This window comes from Rhinatrema bivittatum, chromosome 6 (assembly GCF_901001135.1).
Source record: "Rhinatrema bivittatum chromosome 6, aRhiBiv1.1, whole genome shotgun sequence".
NCBI lineage: Eukaryota > Metazoa > Chordata > Amphibia > Gymnophiona > Rhinatrematidae > Rhinatrema > Rhinatrema bivittatum.
Genome location: NC_042620.1, coordinates 220,599,715 through 220,624,285, shown reverse-complemented (window position 1 = coordinate 220,624,285; position 24,571 = coordinate 220,599,715). Strand labels below are relative to the sequence as shown.

Below are 24,571 nucleotides of genomic sequence, written 5' to 3'. Positions count from 1 at the left end.
ATACCATTCAAACTGCAGACGGATACCGATGACAGACAACAAACTCTAGAAATACTCCAGTTTGTTGATCCTCCCAAACACACTCTCACCATCCCAGTTCATGAAGTTCTGCTGCAGTTACAGCAACGCATCTGGGAACATCCATGCATCGTGCCTGCAGTAAACAAAAGAATAGACTCATTTTCGCATAGAGACCTTGCGCTCAATGTTGATGGCAGTACAGTCAAGGAGTTTCTGACATCTCTGTACTTGAAAGAGGCGTACCTACATATTCCCATCCACCTGGAGCATCAACGGTTTCTGCGTTTCGCTGTTTTGAGGTGACACTATCAATTTCAAGCACTGCCCTTTGGGTTGGCTACTGCGCCAAGATCCTTTTCCAAAGTTATGGTGATGGTTGCAGCAGTGTTGAGAAAAGATGGCATTCTGGTTTACCTGTACTTAGACGATTGGCTGATTGGGGCTAAGAGTCTGGAAGAGAGGGCCATGGTGTCTCATGCAATGGGATCTTGCTACATGAATTAGGTTGGGTGATGAACTTGGCCAAGAGCAATCTACAGCCATTCTAGACACTGGAGTATCTCGATGTTCGGTTCGACATGAAACATAGAAACATAGAAATGACGGCAGAAGAAGACCAAATGGCCCATCCAGTCTGCCCAGCAAGCTTCACACACTTTTTTCTCTCATACTTATCTGTTTCTCTTAGCTCTTGGTTCTATTTCCCTTCCACCCCCACCATTAATGTAGAAAGCAGTGATGGAGCTGCATCCAAGTGAATATCTAGCTGATAAGTTAGGGGTAGTAACCGCCGCAATAAGCAAGCTACACCCATGCTTATTTGTTTTACTCAGACTATGTTATACAGCCCTTATTGGTTGTTTTTCTTCTCCCCTGCCGTTGAAGCAGGGAGCTATGCTGGATATGCTTGAAGTATCAGTTTATTCTTCTCCCATGCTGTTGAAGCAGAGAGCCATGCTGGATATGCATCGAAAGTGAAGTATCAGGCACATTTGGTTTGGGGTAGTAACCGCCGTAACAAGCCAGCTACTCCCCGCTTTGTGAGTGCGAACCCTTTTTTCTTCTCCCCTGCCGTTGAAGCAGAGAGCTCTGCTGGATGTGTGTAGTATCAGTTTTTTCTTCTCCCCTGCCGTTGAAGCAGAGAACTATGCTGTATATGCATAGAAATTGAAGTAACAGGCTTATTTGGTTTGGGGTAGTAACCGCCGTAACAAGCCAGCTACTCCCCCCTTTGTGAGTGCAGATCCTTTATTCCACATTTCCTCTTGCTGTTGAAGCTAGAACGATGTTGGAGTCACAGTAAGCATGTGTACGTTTATTGAATAAGGGTATTGTCTCCTGGCAGTAGCCATCATTCTGGCGAGTCACCCACTCTTCATTGGCGGCCTCTTGACTTTATGGATCCACAGTGTTTATCCCATGCCCCTTTGAAGTCCTTCACAGTTCTGGTCTTCACCACATCCTCCGGAAGGGCATTCCAGGCATCCACCACCACCACCACGACCTAGAGAATAGATCTAGGTGCTCTAACTTACAGTTTCTAGGTCTTCCAGAAACTATTGAAGATCGGAACCTCAGCTCTTTCCTTGAAGGCATGAAGCAAGATGGGGTGTTCCTGCTGGAAGGCTGCATTCAGAAGCTGATGACGCAGGTGCAACTATTGACAGAAACAATATGCCCGACGATGGTGGCCACCCTAGTGGTGGTTCCGTGGGCAAGGGCGCAAATGTGCCATCTTCAGCACACCTTGCTGGCTCATTGGAGTCCTCAGTCTCAAGACTATTTGATTCAGTGATGGAGATCAGCATACAGCTGCAGTGGTGATTGCAAATGGACCATCTAAAGAAGGGTGTTTCCTTATAATCGCCAGATTGGCTAGTACTCACGGCTGATGCGAGCCTCCAGGATTGGGGGGCCTACTGTCTGGAGTTGACGGTGCAAAGGCATTGGAGTATAGAAGAGTCTCTCTGGAGCATCAATCGGTTGGAAGCCCGGGCTGTCCGGTTGGCATGCTTACGATTCGTCATCCGATTTCAAGGTCGAATGGTATGCTTGTTTTCTAAAGTGGTAGTGACTGAAAGGATGGAAGGGATGGTGGCAGTGATGACCAAGGAGTGATAACTGGAAGTGGGGATGGGAGCCTGGAGAATAGTGGTGGCTGGAGGTCTGACAGCAGCAAAGAGAGATGGTGCTGATGGCTGAGGAGGGACAGGAGCAGTGGTTAGTAATGAGGGAGCATTCTCAAACAACAGCAGTGGCTGGAGTTTGAAACAGAGCTCCAAGGAGCAGTGACAGGAGTTGTATGTCTTTTGAGGAACACTGAGAACACTGCAGCTCTTGGAATGCGGAGGAAACAGTTCTCCGAGACCATGTTATGTCTTCGCAATGGCAGAGAAGAGGCATTAAAATGGCTACAAGCATGCTGATCCTGAGGTTTAGATACAAAGTATTGTTTTAAAACACATCCCTTTTCCACAACATTTGCATTTTCTAGTAAAGTAAGGAGTACAATATGTAGACTTTGGAAACCACCACTTAATATCCAGAAGTGAGCAACAATAAATGAATCTGCTCTTTCGGATCTGCTAGATACTTTCTAGTAACCTGGTCTGGCCACTATTAGAGACAGGATACTGTGCTCGATGGATCTTAGGTTCAGTCCAACATGGAACATCTTAACTTCTATTCTTATGTAAAATCTGTGCATGTCACCTTGAAACATTGAACAACTTTAGTCAATCACCTTCAACCAGGATAAGCTATCATATAGTGAAATGTTATAACTTGATTGATATCACTACTGCATCCAAACATATTTAGAAGCTGTTTAGAACTGTGCTAAATACTAATGTATAAAACAGAGTAAGTTTAAGTTAACGTTTTTCTTGCCTGACTAGATAAATGATTAGAGACATGTGTGTGTGTGTGTGTCATGTGACGGGATGAGCTAAAGAGGACACTTCTTCTTGAGCTCCGGGTGCCCCGCTCTCAAAATCATCGATAACCTGCAGTTTAAAGGATATTCTTAAGTAAAATATACAAGTTAAGGCACATGTCGATTGTGCCATATATGCAAAAATCCTCCCTGGGAATTCCTGATAAAGGATCGAAGGAGAGAGAGAAACTTCGCGGTTCGGAGGCAAAAATGGTGGCCTTGCCGGTAGCAGATGAACCTATGAACATCAGTGACGCTGCTCTAGCCGGGATCAAAGCTGTTGTCTTAGCCACACTGGAGGAAAAGCTCAGAGGTATCTCTATTCAACTACAAGTCGTCATACAGGCTCTTTCTACCTGAATCCACGAATAGAGCAGGCTGAAGGAAGGATCTCTGTCCTGGAAGACGACACAACGGCACAAGCAGTCAAAATGGCGGCCCTGGAGCGTTCCCTTGCAGAGCACCTGGAAAAACTAGACGACCTAGAGAATAGATCTAGGTGCTCTAACTTACAGTTTCTAGGTCTTCCAGAAACTATTGAAGATCGGAACCTCAGCTCTTTCCTTGAATCATGGATTTCAGACAGTCTGAACTTACCTGAATTGCGCCAAACCATCTCTGTTGAGAGAGCACATAGGCTCGGACCCCACAGGGAGACCCTACCACGAATAGTCATCGCAAAAGTATTAACCTTCACGCATAAACAAGCTATTATGCAAGCCTGTCGCGGGAACCCAGACCTGAACTATAACTCACAGAAAGTCCGGATTTTTCAGGACTATTCAGTTCGAGTGACGGCCATGCGGGAAAGCTCCAATCCTCTCTGCGACCAACTCTTCAAACGGCAGATTAAGTTTGCTTTATTATTCCCAGCGAAATTAAAAAACTGGAATGGTGGGAACACTAAAGTGTTTAATTCTTTTCAGGAAGTGCAACACTACATCACTTCCATCAACGGCTGACCTTCTGGCCATGAGACTCTACCAGCTGCTGGACTTTTCTTTCCTTAACTCTTAGCTTTTGTCTATTTCCTTTCGAAGATGGTGATGTTTCTCCTCTATGGCCGGGTGTTCGGTCACCTTCCAAGGATGATAGATCTAACTGGCTTTTGTTGTCGGCATGGCCTTTAGTGTTTGACTTCACTGTTCGGATGACCACCATCTTACAGTTTCAGTGGCCAGCCATCACCCGCCATGTGTTAGGCCCGGAGAAAAGAAAGCTAGGCTATTAAAAGAGGCAATGTGACTAAATTTTTACCCTTTCTTTTCTAGACAAGGTCCCTTTTGCGGTTTCATTTTCTAATCTCCAGAAGGATGAGACTATTACTTTTCTAGCCCGCATTGTGCTCACCTTGCTGAGATTTATGTTTGTACTGCAGTACCTTTTTGTAAGAGGGTTGGGAGCGGGACACAGTTCCATGTCCAGCAATGTCCCACATGCCCATAGAGATTGGGGATTTTTTATGTCAGGGGACAATGTGCTTTCACGGATTTTTTTCTTTAAATTTTTTTAAGAGTACATTTACTAAACAGCAAACCAGTGTTAATGTATGCCTAAATTGCGAGATCCTCATGTATTTACAGTGAACTACCTTTCCAATACACAGGGCTAGCTGGGGGTACCTCATTAACTAATTGTATATTATCCCAGTCTTCACTTTCAATAACCCATTTAATGTTCAATGCAAAGTGAAATTACCCGTATTATATCCTGGAACGTCAATGGATAAGCTTCCCCAATAAAAAGAAAGAAGGTGCTTCAGCATTTAAAAAACAGTAAAGCCAACATAGCTTGCATTCAGGAGACCCATCTGTCTGATTCAGAATCTGAAAATCTCCAGCAGGAATGGGTCAGCACTTGTTTTTATTCGGCTGCGAAAGGCAAAAGGGGAGGGGTTGCCATACTCAATCATAAAATCCTACAGTTTCAGCACTACAAAACACTTCAAGATAAGGAAGGTAGATTCCTATTAGTCACAGGGATGCTCAAGGGACACCCAGTTTCCATATGTTCATTACATGCCCCGAACAACTATTCCCATTCTTTTTTCAAGTACGTGTTACACCAGCTAGTTTTGCATGCTCAAGGAACAGTACTGGTGGCTGGGGATTTTAATTATGTTTTGGATCCCTCGGTGGACACCCCCCCCCCCCCCCCCAGGACCCTGCCCCACATCAACTCAAAATAAAAGAGTTGCATATCTGAGCAAGGAACACAATTTACTTGACCCCTGACGGACACTCCACCCAGTTGAAAAAGATTTCACCCACATATCTCAAGCTCACTCATCTTTATCCAGAATAGACTATATATTGATAAAACAGACAGACTTCCCAATGGTAATTAAAGCTGAAATTGGCCCACAATCAATTTACGTATGGGAATATGGGACCCCAGTGAATGTATATGGCAGTTCCCCAGCTATTTAAAAGATGACACTGACTTTCAATCCTATCTACAAGAAAGATGGAACACTTATGCATCTTTTAATGCACAACATGTAGATTCATTCCCCTTTGTTGTTTTGGGAGGCAGGGAAAGCGGTACTAAAAAGCGACATTATCGCCTATCATGCCAGATGCAACCGGCAGAATCATACAAATATTTTAGACTTGGAGAACTGCCTAAAAGAAGCCAAGAGAACCATGGTAACTCATCCTACAAAGAAAAATAATACAGCATATTTTGCAATCTAACAGGAATTGGAGAAATTACTTACCTGATAATTTCATTTTCCTTAGTCTAGACAGATGGACTCAGGACCAATAGTATTGTGCTCTCCTGATAGCAGATGGGAGATGGAGTCAGATTTCAAAGCTGACATCAGCCTACATATACCTGTGCAGCATGCTTAACTCTTCAGTATTCTCTTCGAAAAGCCAGTGTGGATATATGTTGCTTAATATTGATTATACTTGATTAACCTTGAACTGGTTCAACTGATTATATATATATATAAAATTTTGGATGAGGAGGAGAGAGTTTGGCTACTTTGAGATTTTGCTGGTCTCGAGGTCTTACCTTTCAAATTACAGCGCTGCAGGACTAAGATTGGACTCCTGGGGGTAGCTGCGGACTGCCCCGACTGTAACAACAGCCAATCATCCTCAGCTACGCTGAAAGGAGGAGCCGGAAGTGGTGGATAAAGGGGCTCTCCTTCGGCGCGTAGCTGCCGACGGCGCGCTGCCGAAGCCACGCGCCAAAGGGGCACACGCGGCTTTGACCGGCTTTGCTGCTAGACTCTTTGAAGAAACTTGAAAAATTCTCAGGTAGGCGTTTTAAGACTCTCTCTAAACCTCCTAGGAGAAGTGCTGACTAAATATAGTAGAAGTAACCACCGGACTACTCTGAATCAGCTTTTCATTGCCTTTATATATATATATTCACGTTGAGTAATCGATATGCCACACACTAAGAGAAAGGTAAAAATTAGGCCTACTCTTGGTGTCTCGACAGAATCGGATCAGAGAACAGTGTCGGAGTGGTTAAAATCCCCTCACTATAACCCCGTAGAGGGAGCCGCACTAGCTGAAGCTTCGGAGCAGAAACTTCAACTTATAGCTGATGACATCTCACTTAGTCCGGGGGCGCCTGAGATTCCATCTCCACCTGGTAGAAATGGGGGTATTTCCCAGGAGATACCATGTACGCCCCAACAAACCCAAGACACTCAGGAAGGATTACAAACATCAGAGATATCATCTGAGTTAGTGGATAATGATGCCCAACTATTTATACCTGACCAAGGGAGTAAACCGAAGACGGTTAAGGGATCAGAGCAAAGTAACAGTCATCAGGCAGGGAATAGGTTAGATAAGAAAAGTCAAAATGTTATTATAAAACCTGGAACTATCACAATGGAAACATTGTGGAATTACATTGCTAAACTTGATGTATCTATCATGAAACTTGCTGATGTGGTTCAGGAAACCAATGTAGTGGTAAAAAGAAATTCTGATGTGCTAGAAACTCAACAAAAGCAAATTTTTAATATAGAAAATCGTGTGACACAGGTTGAGAAAATTCAAACCTTACAAATTAAGGCAGAAGGAGAACTTCAAAGAAAGATTTAATTTTTAGAAAATCATACCCGTGCCTTAAATTTGAGAGTTATGAATTTCCCCAAAATGGATAAAATAAGTCCAATAGAATTATTTAGGTCTTATGTTACGCAAGTATTAGGAATACCGGAAAAATACATGCCAACTATAATAAAAGCTGTCTATTTGAGTATAAATGCAACAGCAAAAAAATAGAGAACAAGAAGGCCCAGGGGATAGGGCTATAAGCAAACATAAGACAGATATAGAGTCATCTATGAATTTATCGGATTTTCTGATGAAATCACAAGAGGAAATATGTATTGATAAACGTGCCACATTGTTGGTCACCTTTGCATTTGTTTCAGACAAGGAAAATGTATTAAAGTTTTTTTTAGGAACAGAGGGAAGTTGTTCTATGGACAAAAAATCTGGATATATCCAGATATTGTTAAATCCACACAAATGAGGAGAAAGAAATTTCTAGCCTATAGGAAAAAGGTGATTGAAAGTGGAGGACAATTCTTATTAAAGTTCCCTTGTAAATGCTTTGTAAAATTTAAAGGGCATAACTATGTGTTTTCGATTCCTGAACATCTTGGATCATTGTTGGGGAATGAAGGACAGGCAGAAGAAAGTATATGAGGGGACAATCTACTTTTTCATTTTATTTGTTTTATTACAGTAAAGCCTTACGCTCCTAGTAACAGTACTTCTCCTATTTTTCCTTTTGTTAATACAGAATAATTATGTTAATTTGTTATTAGATGTTAAGAAATGTTTTTTCCTTTTACTTTTTTGCTAATATTCTGTATATTTCTCGATATAAGAAATCTTGTGTAATGTATAAGTTTAATAATCTAATAAATAAAGAATTAAAAAATAAAATAAAAAAAATAAAAATTTTTGGAACTGGAGACTGCCAGTGCACTTAAACAATAAATGCAGACACCTGGGCAACTGCGAGTGTCTTGAACTAGAAGTAGGCCGTGGCTTACCCGTACTTGCTCAGTCTCGAGATTTGATATCCGAGGTTCCTGATTTCTGGAGCAGCCGTGGGCGGAGTCCATCTGTCTGAACTAAGGAAAACTAAATTATCAGGTAAGTAATTTCTCCATTTCCTAGCGTGTAGCCAGATGGACTCAGGACCAATGGGATGTACAAAAGCTACTCCCCTACCGGGTGGGAGGCTGCCCATAGCCCACTTAAGTGCTGTCCTTGCGAAAGCTGTATCCTCCCTGGCCTGAACATCCAGGCAGTAGAACCTGGAGAAGGTGTGTAGGGAGGACCATGTCACTGCCTGACAGATCTCGGCTGGCGAAAGCAGCTTGGTTTCAGCAGAGGAGACTGCCCTTGTAGAATGCGCCTTGACCTGTAGAGGTAATGGTTTTCCTGCCTCGACGTAGGCTGCATTAATTACTTCTTTGATCCAGCGGGCTTTCGTCGCCAGCGATGCCGCTTCCCCTTATTTCTTCCCGTTGTGAAGAATGAACAGGTGATCAGTTTTGTGCAAGAGTTCTTATCTTTTCAGGTATTGGACTAAGATTCTGCCGACATTCAGGTGGCGAAGGAGGCGTGAATCTTCCGAATCCTTGTGCTCATCTGGGGATGGTAAGGATATGGTTTGGTTCATATGGAACTGGGAAACCACTTTCGGTAAGAAGGATGGTACCGTATGCAGCTGTATGGTGCCCGGGGTGAACCTGAGGAACGGTTCCCAACAGAACAGTGCTTGAAGTATGGAGATGCGCAAAGCTGAGCATATTGCGATCAAAAAGGCTGTCTTTAAGGTCAAGAGACAGGCCACTTGTTGGTCTGAAGGACTCCCCAGTTAGGAAGTCTAGTACTAGGTTGAGGTTCCATAGAGGCACTGGCCATTTTAGTGGTGGTCGGAGTTGTTTAACTCCTTTCAGGAAACATCAGGATGAGATGATAGTCTGATACAGTCTACTTCGGACCTGAAACAGGCCAGTGCTGCGACTTGGACCTTGAGGGAGTTGAGAGACAACACCTTCTTCATTCCGTCCTGTAGGAAATTTTAGGATTGTGGGGATCTTGGCTGTCCTCAGGAGGAGACCGTGGTCTTCACACCACGCTTCGAATACTCTCCAGATCCGTATGTAAGACAGAGATGTGGAGAACTTGCGTGCCCGGAGCAGGGTGTCAATCATGGCTTTTGAGTAGCCGCGCTTTTTTAGGCTAGTCCTCTCAAGGGCCATACTGTAAGAGAATCGAGCCGGGTCTTCGTGGAAGATCGGTCCCTGCTGGAGAAGGCACCTGTATGGCGGTAGACGCAGAGGATTCCCTGCCAGTAGCCTTCGCATGTCCGCGTACCATGGTCTTCTTGGCCAATCCGGGGCGACTAGTAGAACTAGTCCCCTGTGGTGCTCTATCTTGTGGATGACCCTGCCCAGTAATGGCCAAGGTGGGAAGGCATACAGGAGGCCTTGCTCTGGCCAGTTCTGGACAAGAGCGTCGATTCCCTGAGATGGTGGCTCTCGTCTGCGGCTGAAGAATTTGGGGACTTGGGCATTGCAACAAGTTGCTAGTAGGTCCATGGCTGGGGGGCCCCACTGATTTACTATCAGTTGGAAGGCTGTGTTCGCCAGCAACCATTCCCCTGAGTCTAGGCTCTCTCTGCTGAGGTAGTCCGCTGAGATGTTGTCTTTCCCCGCGATGTGAAAGGCCGAAACCCCTTGCAGGTTTGTTTCCGCCCACTCCATGAGGGGGTCTATTTCCAGAGACACCTGCTGGCTCTTGGTTCCTCCCTGGCGGTTGATGTAGGCAACGGTTGTTGCGTTGTCCGACATGACTCTGACGGACTCGCCTCTGAGTCAGTGGCTGAATCATAGGCAGGCTAGTCTGCCACTCGAGTTCCAGGCGATTTATGTTCCATCCCGCCTCTTCCTTGTTCCACTGTCCTTGGGCTGTCAGTTCCTGACAGTGGGCTCCCCACCCTCGTAGGCCTGTGTCTGTGGTGAGAGAGATCCAATTTGGTGGGAATAGGTTTACACCTGCCTAGGTTTTCTTCCTGTAGCCACCAGCGAAGCTGATCCCGAACCTCTGTCGGTAGCTGGAGGCGAATTGAGTAGTTCTGGGACGCTGGGTTCCATCGTGACAATAAGGAATGTTGTAGCGGTTGCATATGGGCCCTTGCCCACGGAACAACTTCCAGAGTTGATGTCATGAGGCCGAGGACTTAGAGGTAGTCCCATACCTAGGGGCGAACAGAGGTCAACAGTTTTTGTAACTGACCAATTAGCTTCCTTCTCCTTGGAGGGGGGAGGTAGACCTTGCTTTGTTTGGTATCGAAGCGGACTCCCAGGTATTCTAGTGACTGGGAGGGCTGTAGACAGCTCTTGGCTGTGTTCACGACCCACCTGAGCTCTTGTAGTAGGTTCCTGACTCTGGTGGTTGCGTGGCGACTCTCCTCCGGAGACTTTGCCCTGATCAGCCAATCATCTAAATAAGGATGTACCAGGACTCCTTCTTTCCTCAGTTCTGTCGCCACTACCACCATAATTTTGGTGAAGGTTCTGGGAGCGGTAGCTAGTCCGAAGGGTAGTGCTCAGAATTGATAATGATGGCCCAGTATCGCAAAGCACAGGAAGCGTTGGTGGTCCTGATGGACCGGGATGAGAAGGTAGGCTTCGGATAGGTCCAGGGAAGTTAAGAATTCTCCCAGTTGTTCCACCATTATAACGGAGCATAGGTTTTCATTGCGGAAGTGTGGTACCTTCGGTACCTTGAGGTTCAGGATGGGTCCAAATGTTCCTTCTTTCTTGGGAACGATAAAATAGATGGAATAGTTGCCAGTTTTTTGTTGAAGCGAGGGCACCGGAGCTATTGCCTTCAGGCTGAGTAGTCTTGCTAGTGTGATTTCCACTGCCAGTCTCTTGGTGTGGGAGTGGCAAGGTGATCTCATTAATTTGTCTCGGGGGAAGCTTTGGAATTCCAGAGAGTACCCCTCTCGAATGATAGTTAGGACCCACTTGTCCAATGTTATCTCGACCCATCTTTGGTAGAAGAGGGCAAGTCTGCCCCTATGTCTTCTTCCTGTGGATGGGTCTGCGTCTTCTCATTGTGGGGTATGGCCTGAGCCTGCCCCTGAGCCTGCTCCTCTCTTAATGTGCTTGTTCCAAAAGGAATGAGACCTTCCTGAACGGTGAGGTGCTTGGGACTGTGTGTTCCTGTAAGGTTTAAAACGCTGTGATCCTCTACCCTTGGTTCTTCTGGGAGAGGAGCGCTAATATGTTCTTTTGTTCCTGTCTTCAGGTAATCGGGGTACTGGAGAATCGCCCCATTTGTTGGCTAACTTCTCCAGTTCGCTCCCGAACAGGAGAGATCCTTTAAAAGGCATTTTTGTGAGATTCGCTTTGGAAGTCATGTCAGCCGACCAATTTCGGAGCCATAATTGTCTTCTGGCCACCACTGCGGTGGCGACACTCCTGGCTGAGGTGCGCACGAGGTCTGCAGTAGCATCGGTGAGGAAGGAAACTGCAGGTTCCATCACTTCTCCGGGCATGGTTGCGTCTCTGGAGAGGATCAAACAGGAACGTACCACCAAAGCGCAGCAGGAAGCAATGTGTAGCGTAATTGCCGATACATCAAAGGACTGTTAAGGATGGCTTCCAGCGTTCTGTCCTGGGTGTCCTTCAGTGTCGCTCCTCCCTCTACAGGGATCGTAGTGCGTTTTGAGACAGCACAGATTATAGCGTCCACTTTCGAGAAACGTAGGAGTTCCTTAGTCGTGGGTTCCAACGGGTATAGGGCTTCTTGGGCCCGCCCCCTTTGAAACTGGCTTCTGGAGCATTCCATTCCAGGTCAATCAGTTCCTTGATGGGCTCCAACATAGGAAAGTAGCAGGAGGCCTTACGGAGGTACACCAACATGGGGTCTTTCTTTGGTTCCGATATGGGCTCCGTGCCTGGAAGACCTAGTGTCTTCATAGTCTGGGACATGAGGGCTGGTAATTCGTCCTTGTGGAAGAATCGGAGCATGGTCCGATATGGCTCCATCCCTGGGGGAATTTCTCCTTCTTCCAGGGAGTCAGTTTCCTCATCTGAAGCGTCTGGATCTTCATCAGGGACGCTCTTGGTTAGGAGAGGCATGTTTCGAGGAACTCGGGAGGGGCTGAGAAGGGCTTGAGCTTCCGGCAGGGTTTGAGTTAGGTGGGTAGCAGGGGCTGGTTATGCCTGGACAAATGTTTGCACCCCTTTAAAAAATTCCACCCAGGAGAAGGTTCCTGGGAGCATGTTGATCCCAGGAGCGATTGTAGTGGAAGCACCGGAGATACTTTCCTGTGGGAGCGCCGAGTTGGAAATGCTTAGGTCCGGGGTGCTGTAGGAGGTCTTGTTTTGGTTCTCCCTGGGTCTGCTCACACTGTGGACACAGGAGGGATTCCATTTCAGGCTGCGTGGCTCTTAAGTGGCAGGCTGGGCAAAGGAAGGGTCCTTTGGCTTTCTTGGAAGGCGGTGCCATTGTTTATGCTCGTGTAGGGCTTAAAAACTCGTCCATGCATGGAGTTATGTGTGCGGATGTGCTTAGTTGTGCATCGGATGTGCAGAAGTTATGCGCACAACGTGCGCACAAGTTGAGTGTGCGGGCAACGGATTTTGAGCAAGCAGCCCAGTTATGCGCGTAGTTGTGCGTGCCGCTGTCCACACAACCCAGATGTGCACGCAGTTAAGCGTGTGCCCTTACTGGCGCGCTCAAGTTAGGCGCGTCCGGCCTCCGGCCTGGCCCGCGTGTACCATCAGTCGAGGGGTGGGGGGGAATGGCGCCGACGACCCCGATGGCAAGATGGCGACCCCCCCCGGGGGGTCTCCAGGTGTGTGGACCCTTGCACCGAATCGGGACCTAGCCCAAAGAGGGCTGCTCAACCTGTATTTAAACCTCGTCAGGAGGAAGATCGGTACGGCTGTTCGAGCCATGAAGACCGGAGACTTAAAAGTAAAGGTTTCTACCTTACCTGGTCTCGGCACTTACCGGTTGCGTGCCGGGCGGTCTCCAGCTGCGAGATGAGAGGGGAAAACCTTCACCGCCGCGCTCAAATCTGCACCCGCTGCCTTTCAGCCACCCTGGGGCCTAAGTCCATGCCAGGAATCGGCAGTCGGACCAAGGCTCACCTCTAAGGGATATGGGAGTCACCTCAGGAAAGTCTCGACTGTGGGAGGGACCGTTAGGTTTCACCGCAGGAGAAGCGGGGCTCTCTTCTTAACAGGTAAATTTTCTTTCTTCTTTGTTGTAAAAATTACACTATTCTTTTTTTGGATAGTGTCCGCATCTGCTATGGAGACGAAGAAATACTGAAGAGCTAAGCATGCTGCATGGGTATATGTAGGCTGACGTCAGCTTTGAAATCTGACTCCGTCTCCCATCTGCTATCAGGAGAGCACAGTACCACTGGTCCCAAGTTCATCTGGCTACATGCTAGGAAATGAACTTGTGCCTCCATCAAAGAGCGCTTAAATCGTTATAGGCTTCAGAGTTAAATTTCTTTCACTTTGGCAATAAGGCAGGGAAGCTTTTAGCCAAATCTAGTTTGTTCTCAAACAAAAAACAGAAATTCATAGAGCATATGAAAATGTCTAATGGCCATTTAGTTACCAAGATATCAGATACATGTGAGGTTTTCAGTCAGTTTTATGAAACTCTTTATACTAAGGATTCTCCAGGCAATCCTTTAGAAGAAGGTTTTTTTCGCAATATTTCCCTTCCTAACTATCTGACACACAACTCTATTTCCTCAATAAACCTATATAGACGGAAAGAATCCTACGGGCTATAAATGCTAGTAAACCGGGTAAGGTACCAGGCCCGGATGGCTTACTTATGATTTTTACAAGATTTTAAAACTGCAGATAGCTGAGACTTTGTCCCAGTACTATATGAATGCATTAGAAAGCAACACTCTTCCATGTGATTTTAACACAGCACACATTATAGTTCTTCCTAAACCTGAAAAAGATCCCTTACTCCCCCTCCTCATATAGACCTATATCCCTCCTGAACTCCGATCTCAAAATTTTGGCAAAGGTTTTAGCAGACAGAATGAGTGCTGTCCTTCCCCAGCTCATATCAGTCCATCAAGCTGGCTTTGTAAAAACTCAAACAGCTAATACCCACATCCTTAAACTTCTGACTGCAATGTCTATATGTCAAACTAATAGAATTCCAGCCCTAGCCATTGGTTTAGACTCCGAAAAGGCATTTGATAGGGTCTACTAGCCCCATCTTTTCTCGGTACTTAACAGATTTTGGTTTCAGGGCTCTTTATTCTCATATCTCCCTTCTTTACTATAACTCCTCATCTATAATTATCGTTAATGGGCACAAGTCAGAAAAGTTCTCTGTAGGGGGAAGACATTTGCTATGTTGTAAAATTCCAATAAAGATTATTACAAAAAAAAAGAGCAGAGATAGGCAGCTCTGGTCCTAAGATGCCACAAGTAGGTCAGGATTATCCACAAGCAGGTCAGGATATCCACAAGCAATGGAGGCAATGCATGCAAATACATCTCATAGATATTCATTGTAGATAGCCTGAAAACCAAAACAGCATGTGGCATTCGAAGACTGCTTTAGAAATTCAAGGTTCAAGAGTTCAGTAATGCTTGGCATTGTGCTTAGCAATTAAAAAGCTGAAATGTTTACACAATGAAATCTGAGCCTAACTTCATTCTTGTTTTGTTGATATTGTCTCAATTTGTTGCATGAAATTCTGCATGACAACTACTGTTTTAAGGATATGATAATTAAACAGATCAAATAAATTATATGTTAGACAATAAAATTGATACTATAAGAGCATACATAGAAACTATTTGGCAAATGATCTATTTTAAGAAGACAGAATGGGTTAATGGGACACAGCCAACATGGATTTACCCAAGGGAAGTCTTGTCTCACCAATCTGTTACATTTTTTGAAGGGGTTAATAAACATGTGGATAATGGTGAACTGTATAGTATATCTGGAATTTTCCAGTGGTGTTTGACAAAGTCCATCATGAGAACTTCTTGAGAAAATTAATAAGTCATGGGATAGGAGGCAATGTCCTATTCTGGATTGCAAACTCGTTAAAAGCTAGACAATAGAGAGGACTTAATGGTCAATTTTCTTAATGGATGAAGGTAAGCAGTAGAGTGTATTGGGATTAATGCTTTTTAATACATTTATAAATGACCTGGAAAAGAGAATGAGTGAGATGATCAAGTTTAGAGACAAAATTATTTTGAGTTGTTAAATCATAAACTGACTGAGAAATTGCAGGAGGATCTTGTGAGACTGGGCATCCAAATGGCAGATGAAATTTAATGTGGACAAATGCAAAGTGATGCACATAAGGAAAAATAATCCAGATTGCAGTTACATGATGTTAGGTTCCAAATTAGGAGTTGCCACTCAGGAAAAGGAGCTAGGCCAGGGCTTCCCAAACCTGTCCTGGGGAGCCCAAAGCCAGTCGGGTTTTCAGGATATCCACAATGAATACGCATGAGATAAATTACCCCAATATTGACTGGGTAAATGTATCATCGGGACACGCTAGAGAGATAACGTTCCTGGATGGAATAAATGATAGCTTTATGGAGCAATTGGTTCAGGAACCGACGAGAGAGGGAGTAATTTTAGGTCTAATTCTCAGTGGAGCACAGGACTTGGTGAGAGAGTTAACTGTGGTGGGGCCACTTGGCAATAGTGATCATAATATGATCAAATTTGATTTAATGACTGGAAGAGGAACAGTGTGCAAATCCAAGGCTCTCGTGCTAAACTTTCAAAAGGGAAACTTTGATAAAATGAGAAAAATTGTTAGAAAAAAACTGAAAGGAGCAGCTACAAAAGTAAAAAATGTCCAAGAGGCGTGGTCATTGTTAAAAAATACCATTCTAGAAGCACAGTCTAGATGTATTCCACACATTAAGAAAGGTGGAAAGAAGGTGAAACAATTACCGGCATGGTTAAAAGGTATGTGAAAGAAGCTATTTTAGCCAAAAGATCTTCATTCAAAAATTGGAAGAAGGATCAAACAGAAGAAAATAGGATAAAGCATAAACGTTGGCAAGTTAAATGTAAGACTCTGATAAGACAGGCTAAGAGAGAATTTGAAAAGAAGTTGGCTGTAAAGGCAAAAACTCACAGTAAAAAATTTTAAATATATCCGAAGCAGAAAGCCTGTGAGGGAGTCAGTTGGACCGTTAGATGATTGAGGGGTTAAAGGGGCACTTAGAGAAGATAAGGCCATCGCAGGAAGTTTAGATGATTTCTTTGCTTCGGTGTTTACTGAAGAGGATGTTGAGGAGGTACCCGTAATGGAGAAGGTTTTCATGGGTAATGATTCAGATGGACTGAATCAAATCACGGTGAACCTAGAAGATGTGGTAGGCCTGACTGACAAACTGAAGAGTAGTAAACCACCTGGACCGGATGGTATACACCCCAGAGTTCTGAAGGAACTAAAAAATGAAATTTCAGAGATATTAGCAAATGTAAAGGGCTCCAGAGGCGATCCGGGAAACTATAGACTGGTTAGCCTGACTTCAGTGCCAGGAAAAATAGTGGAAAGTGTTCTAAACATCAAAATCACAGAACATATAGAAAGACATGGTTTAATGGAACAAAGTCAGCATGGCTTTACCCAGGGCAAGTCTTGCCTCACAAATCTGCTTCACTTTTTTTGAAGGAGTTAATAAACATGTGGATAAAGGTGAACCAGTAGATGTAGTATACTTGGATTTTCAGAAGGCGTTTGACAAAGTTCCTCATGAGAGGCTTCTAGGAAAAGTAAAAAGTCATGGGATAGGTGGCGATGTCCTTTCGTGGATTGCAAACTGGCTAAAAGACAGGAAACAGAGAGTAGGATTAAATGGACAATTTTCTCAGTGGAAGGGAGTGGACAGTGGAGTGCTTCAGGGATCTGTATTGGGACCCTTACTTTTCAATATATTTATAAATGATCTGGAAAGAAATACGACAAGTGAGATAATCAAATTTGCAGATGACACAAAATTGTTCAGAGTAGTTAAATCACAAGAGAGATGTTTAAAATTATGAGAGGTCTAGAACGGGTAGATGTGAATCTGTTATTTACTCTTTCGGATAGTAGAAAGACTAGGGGCACTCCATGAAGTTAGCATGGGGCACATTTAAAACTAATCGGAGAAAGTTCTTTTTTTACTCAACGCACAATTAAACTCTGGAATTTGTTGCCAGAGGATGTGGTCAGTGCAGTTAGTATAGCTGTGTTTAAAAAAGGATTGGATAAGTTCTTGGAGGAGAAGTCCATTACCTGCTATTAAGTTCACTTAGAGAATAGCCACTGCCATTAGCAATGGTAACATGGAATAGACTTAGTTTTTGGGTACTTGCTAGGTTCTTATGGCCTGGATTGGCCACTGTTGGAAACAGGATGCTGGGCTTGATGGACCCTTGGTCTGACCCAGTATAGCATTTTCTTATGTTCTTAAATTTGTATATACTGAGTCTCCATGGTATGCAAATGTTTCTCATGCATATTCATTTTGGATATCCTGAAAACCCAACTGGCTGTGGGGTCCCCAGGACAGGTTTGGGAAGCCCTGATCTAGGCATCATTGCGGACAATGCTTTAAAATTTTCAGCTCAGTGAGTGGCAGTGGTCAAAAAAGCAAACAATGACTTAGATTCCTCATTTTGCTATAAATTTCACATGAATAGCACCCACGATAACAAACAAATTTTTGAGATACTGCAATGCTTGCTATTTTAACACTTCGCATAGGTATTTTACCACAACACTGGTTAAATTTATCGCACCCGCGATATTTTCACTTCACGAGCTGAGAAGTGCCCAGACAGAAATAGCACCTGTGATTAAAAAAAAAAAAAAAGAGGGCATGGTTAGCGTAATTTGGCAAGAGAGAGCGAGACTCTTTATAAGGCTCTCATATAAGTCAACTATTTATACCACTGTAGGAGGGTCAACTAGTAACTCGAGGTGAGGTTTTGGTGGTGGTCCAGGGTTTGCGGGGCAGTTTTACATACACAGTCAGATGTACAAACAGCACAGTACACATCAATGAAGATTCGATGTGATCTGGAGCGAGGAAATGTACAAATCTCATCTTTGTGTACCTTTCATCACTCCAAATCACATCAAATCTTCACTGATGTGTACTGTGCTGTTCGTACCTCTCAATGTGCATGTAAAACTGCCCCCCATACCCTAGACCACCACCTAAACCTCACCTCGAGTTACTAGTTGTTCCCTCCTACAGTAGTATAAATAGTTGTTTAGTATGTGAGCCCCCTCCCGATTGAGTCAGTATCTCTCTCTCTGGAAGAGGAGGCGGCTGCTACTGCCACCAGTTGTTTTTCGGGGGGGGGGGGGGGGGGAGGAGAATGAGTGAGTGAGCATGTATGAGACCCTGTGTGTGTGTGAGAGATACAGCACGTGTGTAACTTGTGAGAGACAGCCTCTGTGTGACTGACAGCCTGTGTGTCTGTGTGGAATTGAGATTCTGTGTGTGTGTGTCACATCATATATGTAAGGGTGTGATTGAGAATCTGTATGTATAAATGAGAGAGAGAGCATGCTTGTCTGTTTGTAATTGAGAGCCTGTGTGGGTGAGAGAGAGAATGTGTGTGTGTGAATAAGATTGAAAGCCTGTATGTGAGAGAAAGAGAGAGAGCGCATGTGTTTAAGTGAGTGACAGAGAAAGGAGAAAGTTGCAAGCAAACCCCTCCTCCTCTTAATTCACAACAATCTCAGTGCACCTGGAAAGCCAACATTCCCAGGAATGGAGAGCAGAATATTTTTGTATCCTTATTATTTTTAATTACTGGGTCATTGTGTCTGCTGTATGAGTTTTTAATTATTGGATATTCCATTCATTAGCTTTTTTGAAATAATCTGTTCTTTGAATTAATAGGTTTTACTGCTATTGATTTTAAATTTCTTGATTTGTTTTATGACAACTGATGATGTTTCTGTTTTTCTGTTGTTGTACTCAAATAGCAATTTCCAGTTCAGTTTTTGTCTGCATGTTTCTATTTATGCTATATAGTTTCTTTATTCTTTGTTAGGTGAGGGTCTGCACTTGTGACTGAGGTAAAGTACTTTGCTGGCATGTAATTTCTGTGTAGGGCTCTATAGCAATCTGGTTTATTCTGTTTTCCCAATAGGAGTAGTATTGGTGTTTTAAGGCCCGGTGTAATATTTTCAGTGTTGCCTTTTCTTAGGTAAGGTGGCTAACTCTTTGAGTGCTGGATGTTGGTGCTGTTCTGGTTATGGGAGGTTGTACTATTTATATAATTTATGTTCAGAGAGAATACTTATCTTTCCCTTGTGTCACTCTTAACAATAAAACTAATACTGGGCCTCTTTTTTTTTTTTTTTTTATTCCTGCCGTGAATTGTAATGAGCAGTGTCTCACACAAGTGAGCGTGGTCCATCAGGTGTGTCACGATGGGAAAAAGGTTAAGAACCACTGGTCTAGGGAACTCCATTTTTCAAGAAAGAGGGCAAACATCCATAAAGAGTCCATTGATCATTAACTTACCATAAGCAGCAGCCCAGGCCACAGGTACAAAGGTTTTATTCACACTGGAGTCTTCAAGCTGTGTATCAGGTAGCGATGTTGCTTCTTCTTCACCAACTATAACTTCCATATATACTTCATCTGCTATTTCAGCACAGCCTACATTTAAAAATGATTAATCATTTAAGAAACAAGAAAAATGGAAAAGCAGACCTACCGAATAAAAATATTTATAAAAGAAAGTTTTAACTACACTTTTTTTTAATCTGGTTTGTTGCTCAGTGGCTACATAGTCATTAAAGGATACCCTCATTTTGCAGCAGACTAAAGGGTTTTTTCCCTATTTTGTCTCAATGGAAAAATATTTAATATAACTTATCTGTTAGATTTGTTTCATGCTTTTCTACAAATTGTACTGGCTCAATGTTTGTTAGCACCTCAAAATGGGAATGAGTCACAGAACAGAACAAAAATATAGTGTTCATGTTATATACTGCATCACACTGGCACGTAGCCATAGGAAGCACTTTTCAAAGGAATTGTGTGTGTAAATTTCAAATACTATCATAGCAATCTTCAAAAGCCCATTTATATGCTTAAAAGTGCATTTATGTGTGTAAAACCTATTTAATGGCATATATTGTAGCAATTTTCAAAAACCCACTTACACGCGAAAAGTGCATTTACATGTGTAAAATCCAGTTTTAAGAATGTAAATCCTTTTGAAAATTATCCCTTAAGTTTTTTTTGTTTTATTTTTGGAGGCATGTCCTCGGAACACATTAAAATTCCAGTATAACATACATATTTAAAATACAAAGACTATCAGTTTTTTTCTGCAAATTAGCTAATTTTTCAATAAAGTCTAAGTTATCAAGGATCAATAAACAAATGTGTCTGAATTGGGAAAAAATACTTTTTCAAATCCTGCTACAATTAGAGACTGGAAAATTGGGCATCCAAATGGCAGATGAAATTTAATGTGGATAAGTGCAAGGTGATGCATATAGGGAAAAATAACCCATGCTATAATTACACAATGTTGGGTTCCATATTAGGTGCTACAACCCAAGAAAGAGATCCAGGCGTCATAGTGGATAACACATTGAAGTCGTCGGTTCAGTGTGCTGCGGCAGTCAAAAAAGCAAACAGAATGTTGGGAATTATTAGAAAGAGAGTGGTGAATAAAACGGAAAATGTCATAATGCCTCTGTATCGCTCCATGGTGAGACCGCACCTTGAATACTGTGTACAATTCTGGTCGCCGCATCTCAAAAAAGATATAATTGCGATGGAGAAGGTACAGAGAAGGGCTACCAAAATGATAAGGGGAATGGAACAGCTCCCCTATGAGGAAAGACTAAAGAGGTTAGGACTTTTCAGCTTGGAGAAGAGACGGCCGAGGGGGGATATGATAGAGATGTTTAAAATTATGAGAGGTTAGAACGGGTAGATGTCAATTGGTTATTTACTCTTTCAGATAGTAGAAAGACTAGGGGGCACTCCATGAAGTTAGCATGTGGCACATTTAAAACTAATCGGAGAAAGTTCTTTTTTACTTAATGCACAATTAAACTCTGGAATTTGTTGCCAGAGGATGTGGTTAGTGCAGTTAGTATAGCTGTGTTTAAAAAAGGATTGGATGAGTTCTTGGAGGAGAAGTCCATTATCTGCTATTAAGTTCACTTACAGAATAGCCACTGCCATTAGCAATGGTAACATGGAATAGACTTAGTTTTTGAGTACTTGCCAGGTTCTTGTGGCCTGGATTGGCCACTGTTGGAAACAGGATGCTGGGCTTGATGGACCCTTGGTCTGACCCAGTATGGCATTTTCTTATGTTCTAGAGACATTTTGGGGATAATTTTCAAAGAATTTTACAAGAATTGTTTGTGAAAAATTGGCATATATAAGTCGCCTGTGTGTGCAGCAAGTGAATTTTCAGAAGGGCAGGAGAACGCACATACAATTGCTAACACACAAAGAAGTATGCCCGTACAAAGAGGGCATCTGAATGATTCTGAGCAGGGTTTCGAAGCATATGCACATTTATGTATTTTATAAATGGACTACATACATATGCTTTTACAACTGCTAATTAAGTTACAGAAATTAAATAAGATTTCTCTTTTGTCTGTACTTTTTTGGGTGGGGTCTAGAGCAAGTGGTAGAAGTTGTAGTGACTGGTAAAGGTGAACTGGTACTTGACAGTACATGCACAAGTATTTTCATAAGCTAGATAAGCACATACATCAACCAACTTTATAAAATACCAGCTTCCGCACATAAATTGAGGGTTATTATAGGCACTTACAATTATTTAATGCATTATACATATGCACATACTTCTATAAAATAGGTATAGAAACTATAAAGATCTCCAAATTAAAAAAAAAACCCCAACATGCGCGTACTGCAACATATGCACATACTCTTAGGGCAGTGATATGTGGTATTTTATAAACTGTGTGGCTCTTTAGGTACACCTTCAGGTGCTAACAAATCAACATAAAAGTAACTCAAGGCTGTGACAGAGTGAAATGGCTTGAAGAAAGTAAGTAAATATCTCCATAATTGTTTTGTAAACACCTGCAAATCAAGCAGAAGCCCTCAACCTTGCCTAACACTGGGAAGGGAGCAATTAACAGATTTATGCCTTTGAGCTCACTGCACTGCAGGAGCAAACATCCGCAGGAGCATGACTCACAATAACAGCCTTAAGATACAACTAGTAAAGAGGCTGAAAATAAACTTTCTGTTCAAGAAGAGATGAATTAAAAAACATCCATCCAGAGGCTGGAGGCAGAGAACACTGGTCTATTTGGTTCCAAATATGACATATATTCTAGTGATGTGCTGGATGAGAGGATATAACCCATAGGTTGGAGACTGGTGGAGCAGAAGGAAGAGAAAACTTGCTTTTCCATTGATAAGCAGGCTGAATTAGCCATTACATGTTGGAAGTCCCAAGCTGAGGGTTACTACAGAGCATTTACTTAGTAAGCAACCCAGCTCTCGAGATGGAGCATGGACTACATCAAGAACAGATATGGCAAAAATGCTTGTTCGAATTTACTGGCAGTCCTTGAGAGGTTAACAAGACAGTAGGGGGGATGTAAAGGTATGAATGGAAGACCAAGATGCAGGTTTGCAGATATCTTCAATAGATACTTCTCAAAGATGATGGAAGCAGTCATGTCTCTCAGTTGATGACTTGCAGTCCTGCTAAGGTGTAGCAGTGGTGAATGCATTCAGCCAGCCAGTTCAAAAGTACACGTAGCAATCATTACTACTAGCCTGTTGGGATCGTATGAGACAAACAGTCAGGAGATTTTACAATGTGACTAAGGCTCCTATGCAATCCATATGTAGGGCTTTTTCACCTTCATGCATATGGGGCCTAGGAAAGAAGATAGGCAATACGATAGATTTGTTGATATTGAAAGCAGAGACGACCTTTGGTAGAAATGTCAGGAGTATGGAGAACCACCCTGTTGTGGAAGAACTGCATATATGATGGACAGTGAAAGAGAGATGGAATTCGCTGTCTATTCTAGATGAAGTGACTGTGATGAGGAACACCACCTTCCATGTCAAGTACTTTAGAAAAACTGACTTCAATGACTCAAAAGGAAGCTTCACTAGTTGGGAAAGGACCACATTCAGGTCCCACAACATAGGTGACTTTTGTACTTGTGGCTTGACATGCCATAGACATTTCATGAAACAAGATAATAGTGGATGAGTAAAAATAGGTTTGATATCTACTTGAGTATGGTAAGCTGCTATAGCGCTGAGGTGTATACTGAAGAGGTGGCGAGACCCGAGTCAGAACGGTGGAGCCAGTATTTCAGCAGATTTTTTAGGGCTGCAAGAAAATGGTTCCTAAGCATTTTGTTGACATCATCTGGAGTACCATATGAAGGCATAATTTCTTCTAGATGAAGATTTCTAGATGAGACTAGAATGCCCACAATCTCTGTAAGTGGAGATCCACAATCACTGAGTGCTCAACATCCAAGCTGTGAGGGCAAGGGCTGAAAGGTTGGGATGGAACAGTGTCCCGCTGTCCTGAGTTAATAATGAAGGGTCTTTTGTCAGATATATGGGAGGACTACTGAAAAGTTGTATGAAATATTCCTCTCAGATCTGTCTTGGCCATGCCACGGCTAAGGGATCAGATGAGCGCAGTCCTGAAGAACATTCTGCACTGCTCTGGGGATAAGCAGTAATGGTGAAAGAGCGTATGTGAGGCTTTGTCCCCAATTGAGGAGGAAAGCGTCTTGAGCTAGCCTATGATCACTTGGCAGAACTGAGCAACATCAATATAGTTTTATGTTCTGCTGTGATGCGACTAAGTCCACAGACAGTAGACGCCATAAACTGAAGAGTTTTTTGGCCACTGATTGCTATAGAGACCACTCGTATAGTTGAAACACTTTGCTGAATTTATGTTAGCATGTTGGTGATGCCTGACAGTTAGGTGGCCTACAGAGCAGCTCAATTTCTTTCCACCCAATTCCAGATTTATAGGGCTGCCTGGCAGAGGCCATGATCCTGTTCCTCCTTGCTTGTTGATGTAAAACATGGAAAACTGGTTGTTGGTTTGAATCAGGATGCTCTTCTCCTGAAGAAGATGCACAAACGCTGATAGAGCGTATCTGATTGCTTTCAGCTCTAAATAAATTGATTTGATAGCAGCTCTCTTGAAGAATCCAGATGTCCTGTGCTCAAAGGGTCCCAGTGTACACATCCCATTGATGTGGTGGAGACATCAGTCACCAGATCTACTTGATAGGGGAGTGAGCAAAGAGGAGCCTCTTCTTTGAGAATTCTTGAGCTTAGCCACCATCGCAAAAGGAAAACTGGTTCTTACCTGCTAATTTTCGTTCCTATAATACCACAGATCAGTCCAGACAAGTGGGTTTTATTCATCCTTACCAGCAGATGGAGGTAGAGAACAAAAAACTTTGGGCACTGCCACATATACGAGAGTGCCACCTGCAGTCCCTCAGTATTAACTGATACCCAAGCCAAGATAATAAAAACTAGAG

At 43.2% G+C, this 24,571-nt stretch overlaps 1 protein-coding gene across 7 annotated transcripts in view; it reads right to left on the bottom strand.

The window, feature by feature from the left end:
• ZNF711 (zinc finger protein 711) overlaps window positions 1-24,571 on the bottom strand; it is a 195,727-nt gene that overhangs the window by 76,334 nt on the left and 94,822 nt on the right. For all 7 annotated transcript variants that reach the window (XR_003857461.1, XM_029606585.1, XM_029606581.1 and 4 more), the window contains exon 7: window positions 19,539-19,676. Coding sequence is in view for 6 of the 7 variants with exons in the window: in XM_029606585.1 (XP_029462445.1) it covers window positions 19,539-19,676 (138 nt within the window). In the remaining variant the exon portion in view is untranslated. The remainder of the gene's footprint in view (window positions 1-19,538; window positions 19,677-24,571) is intronic.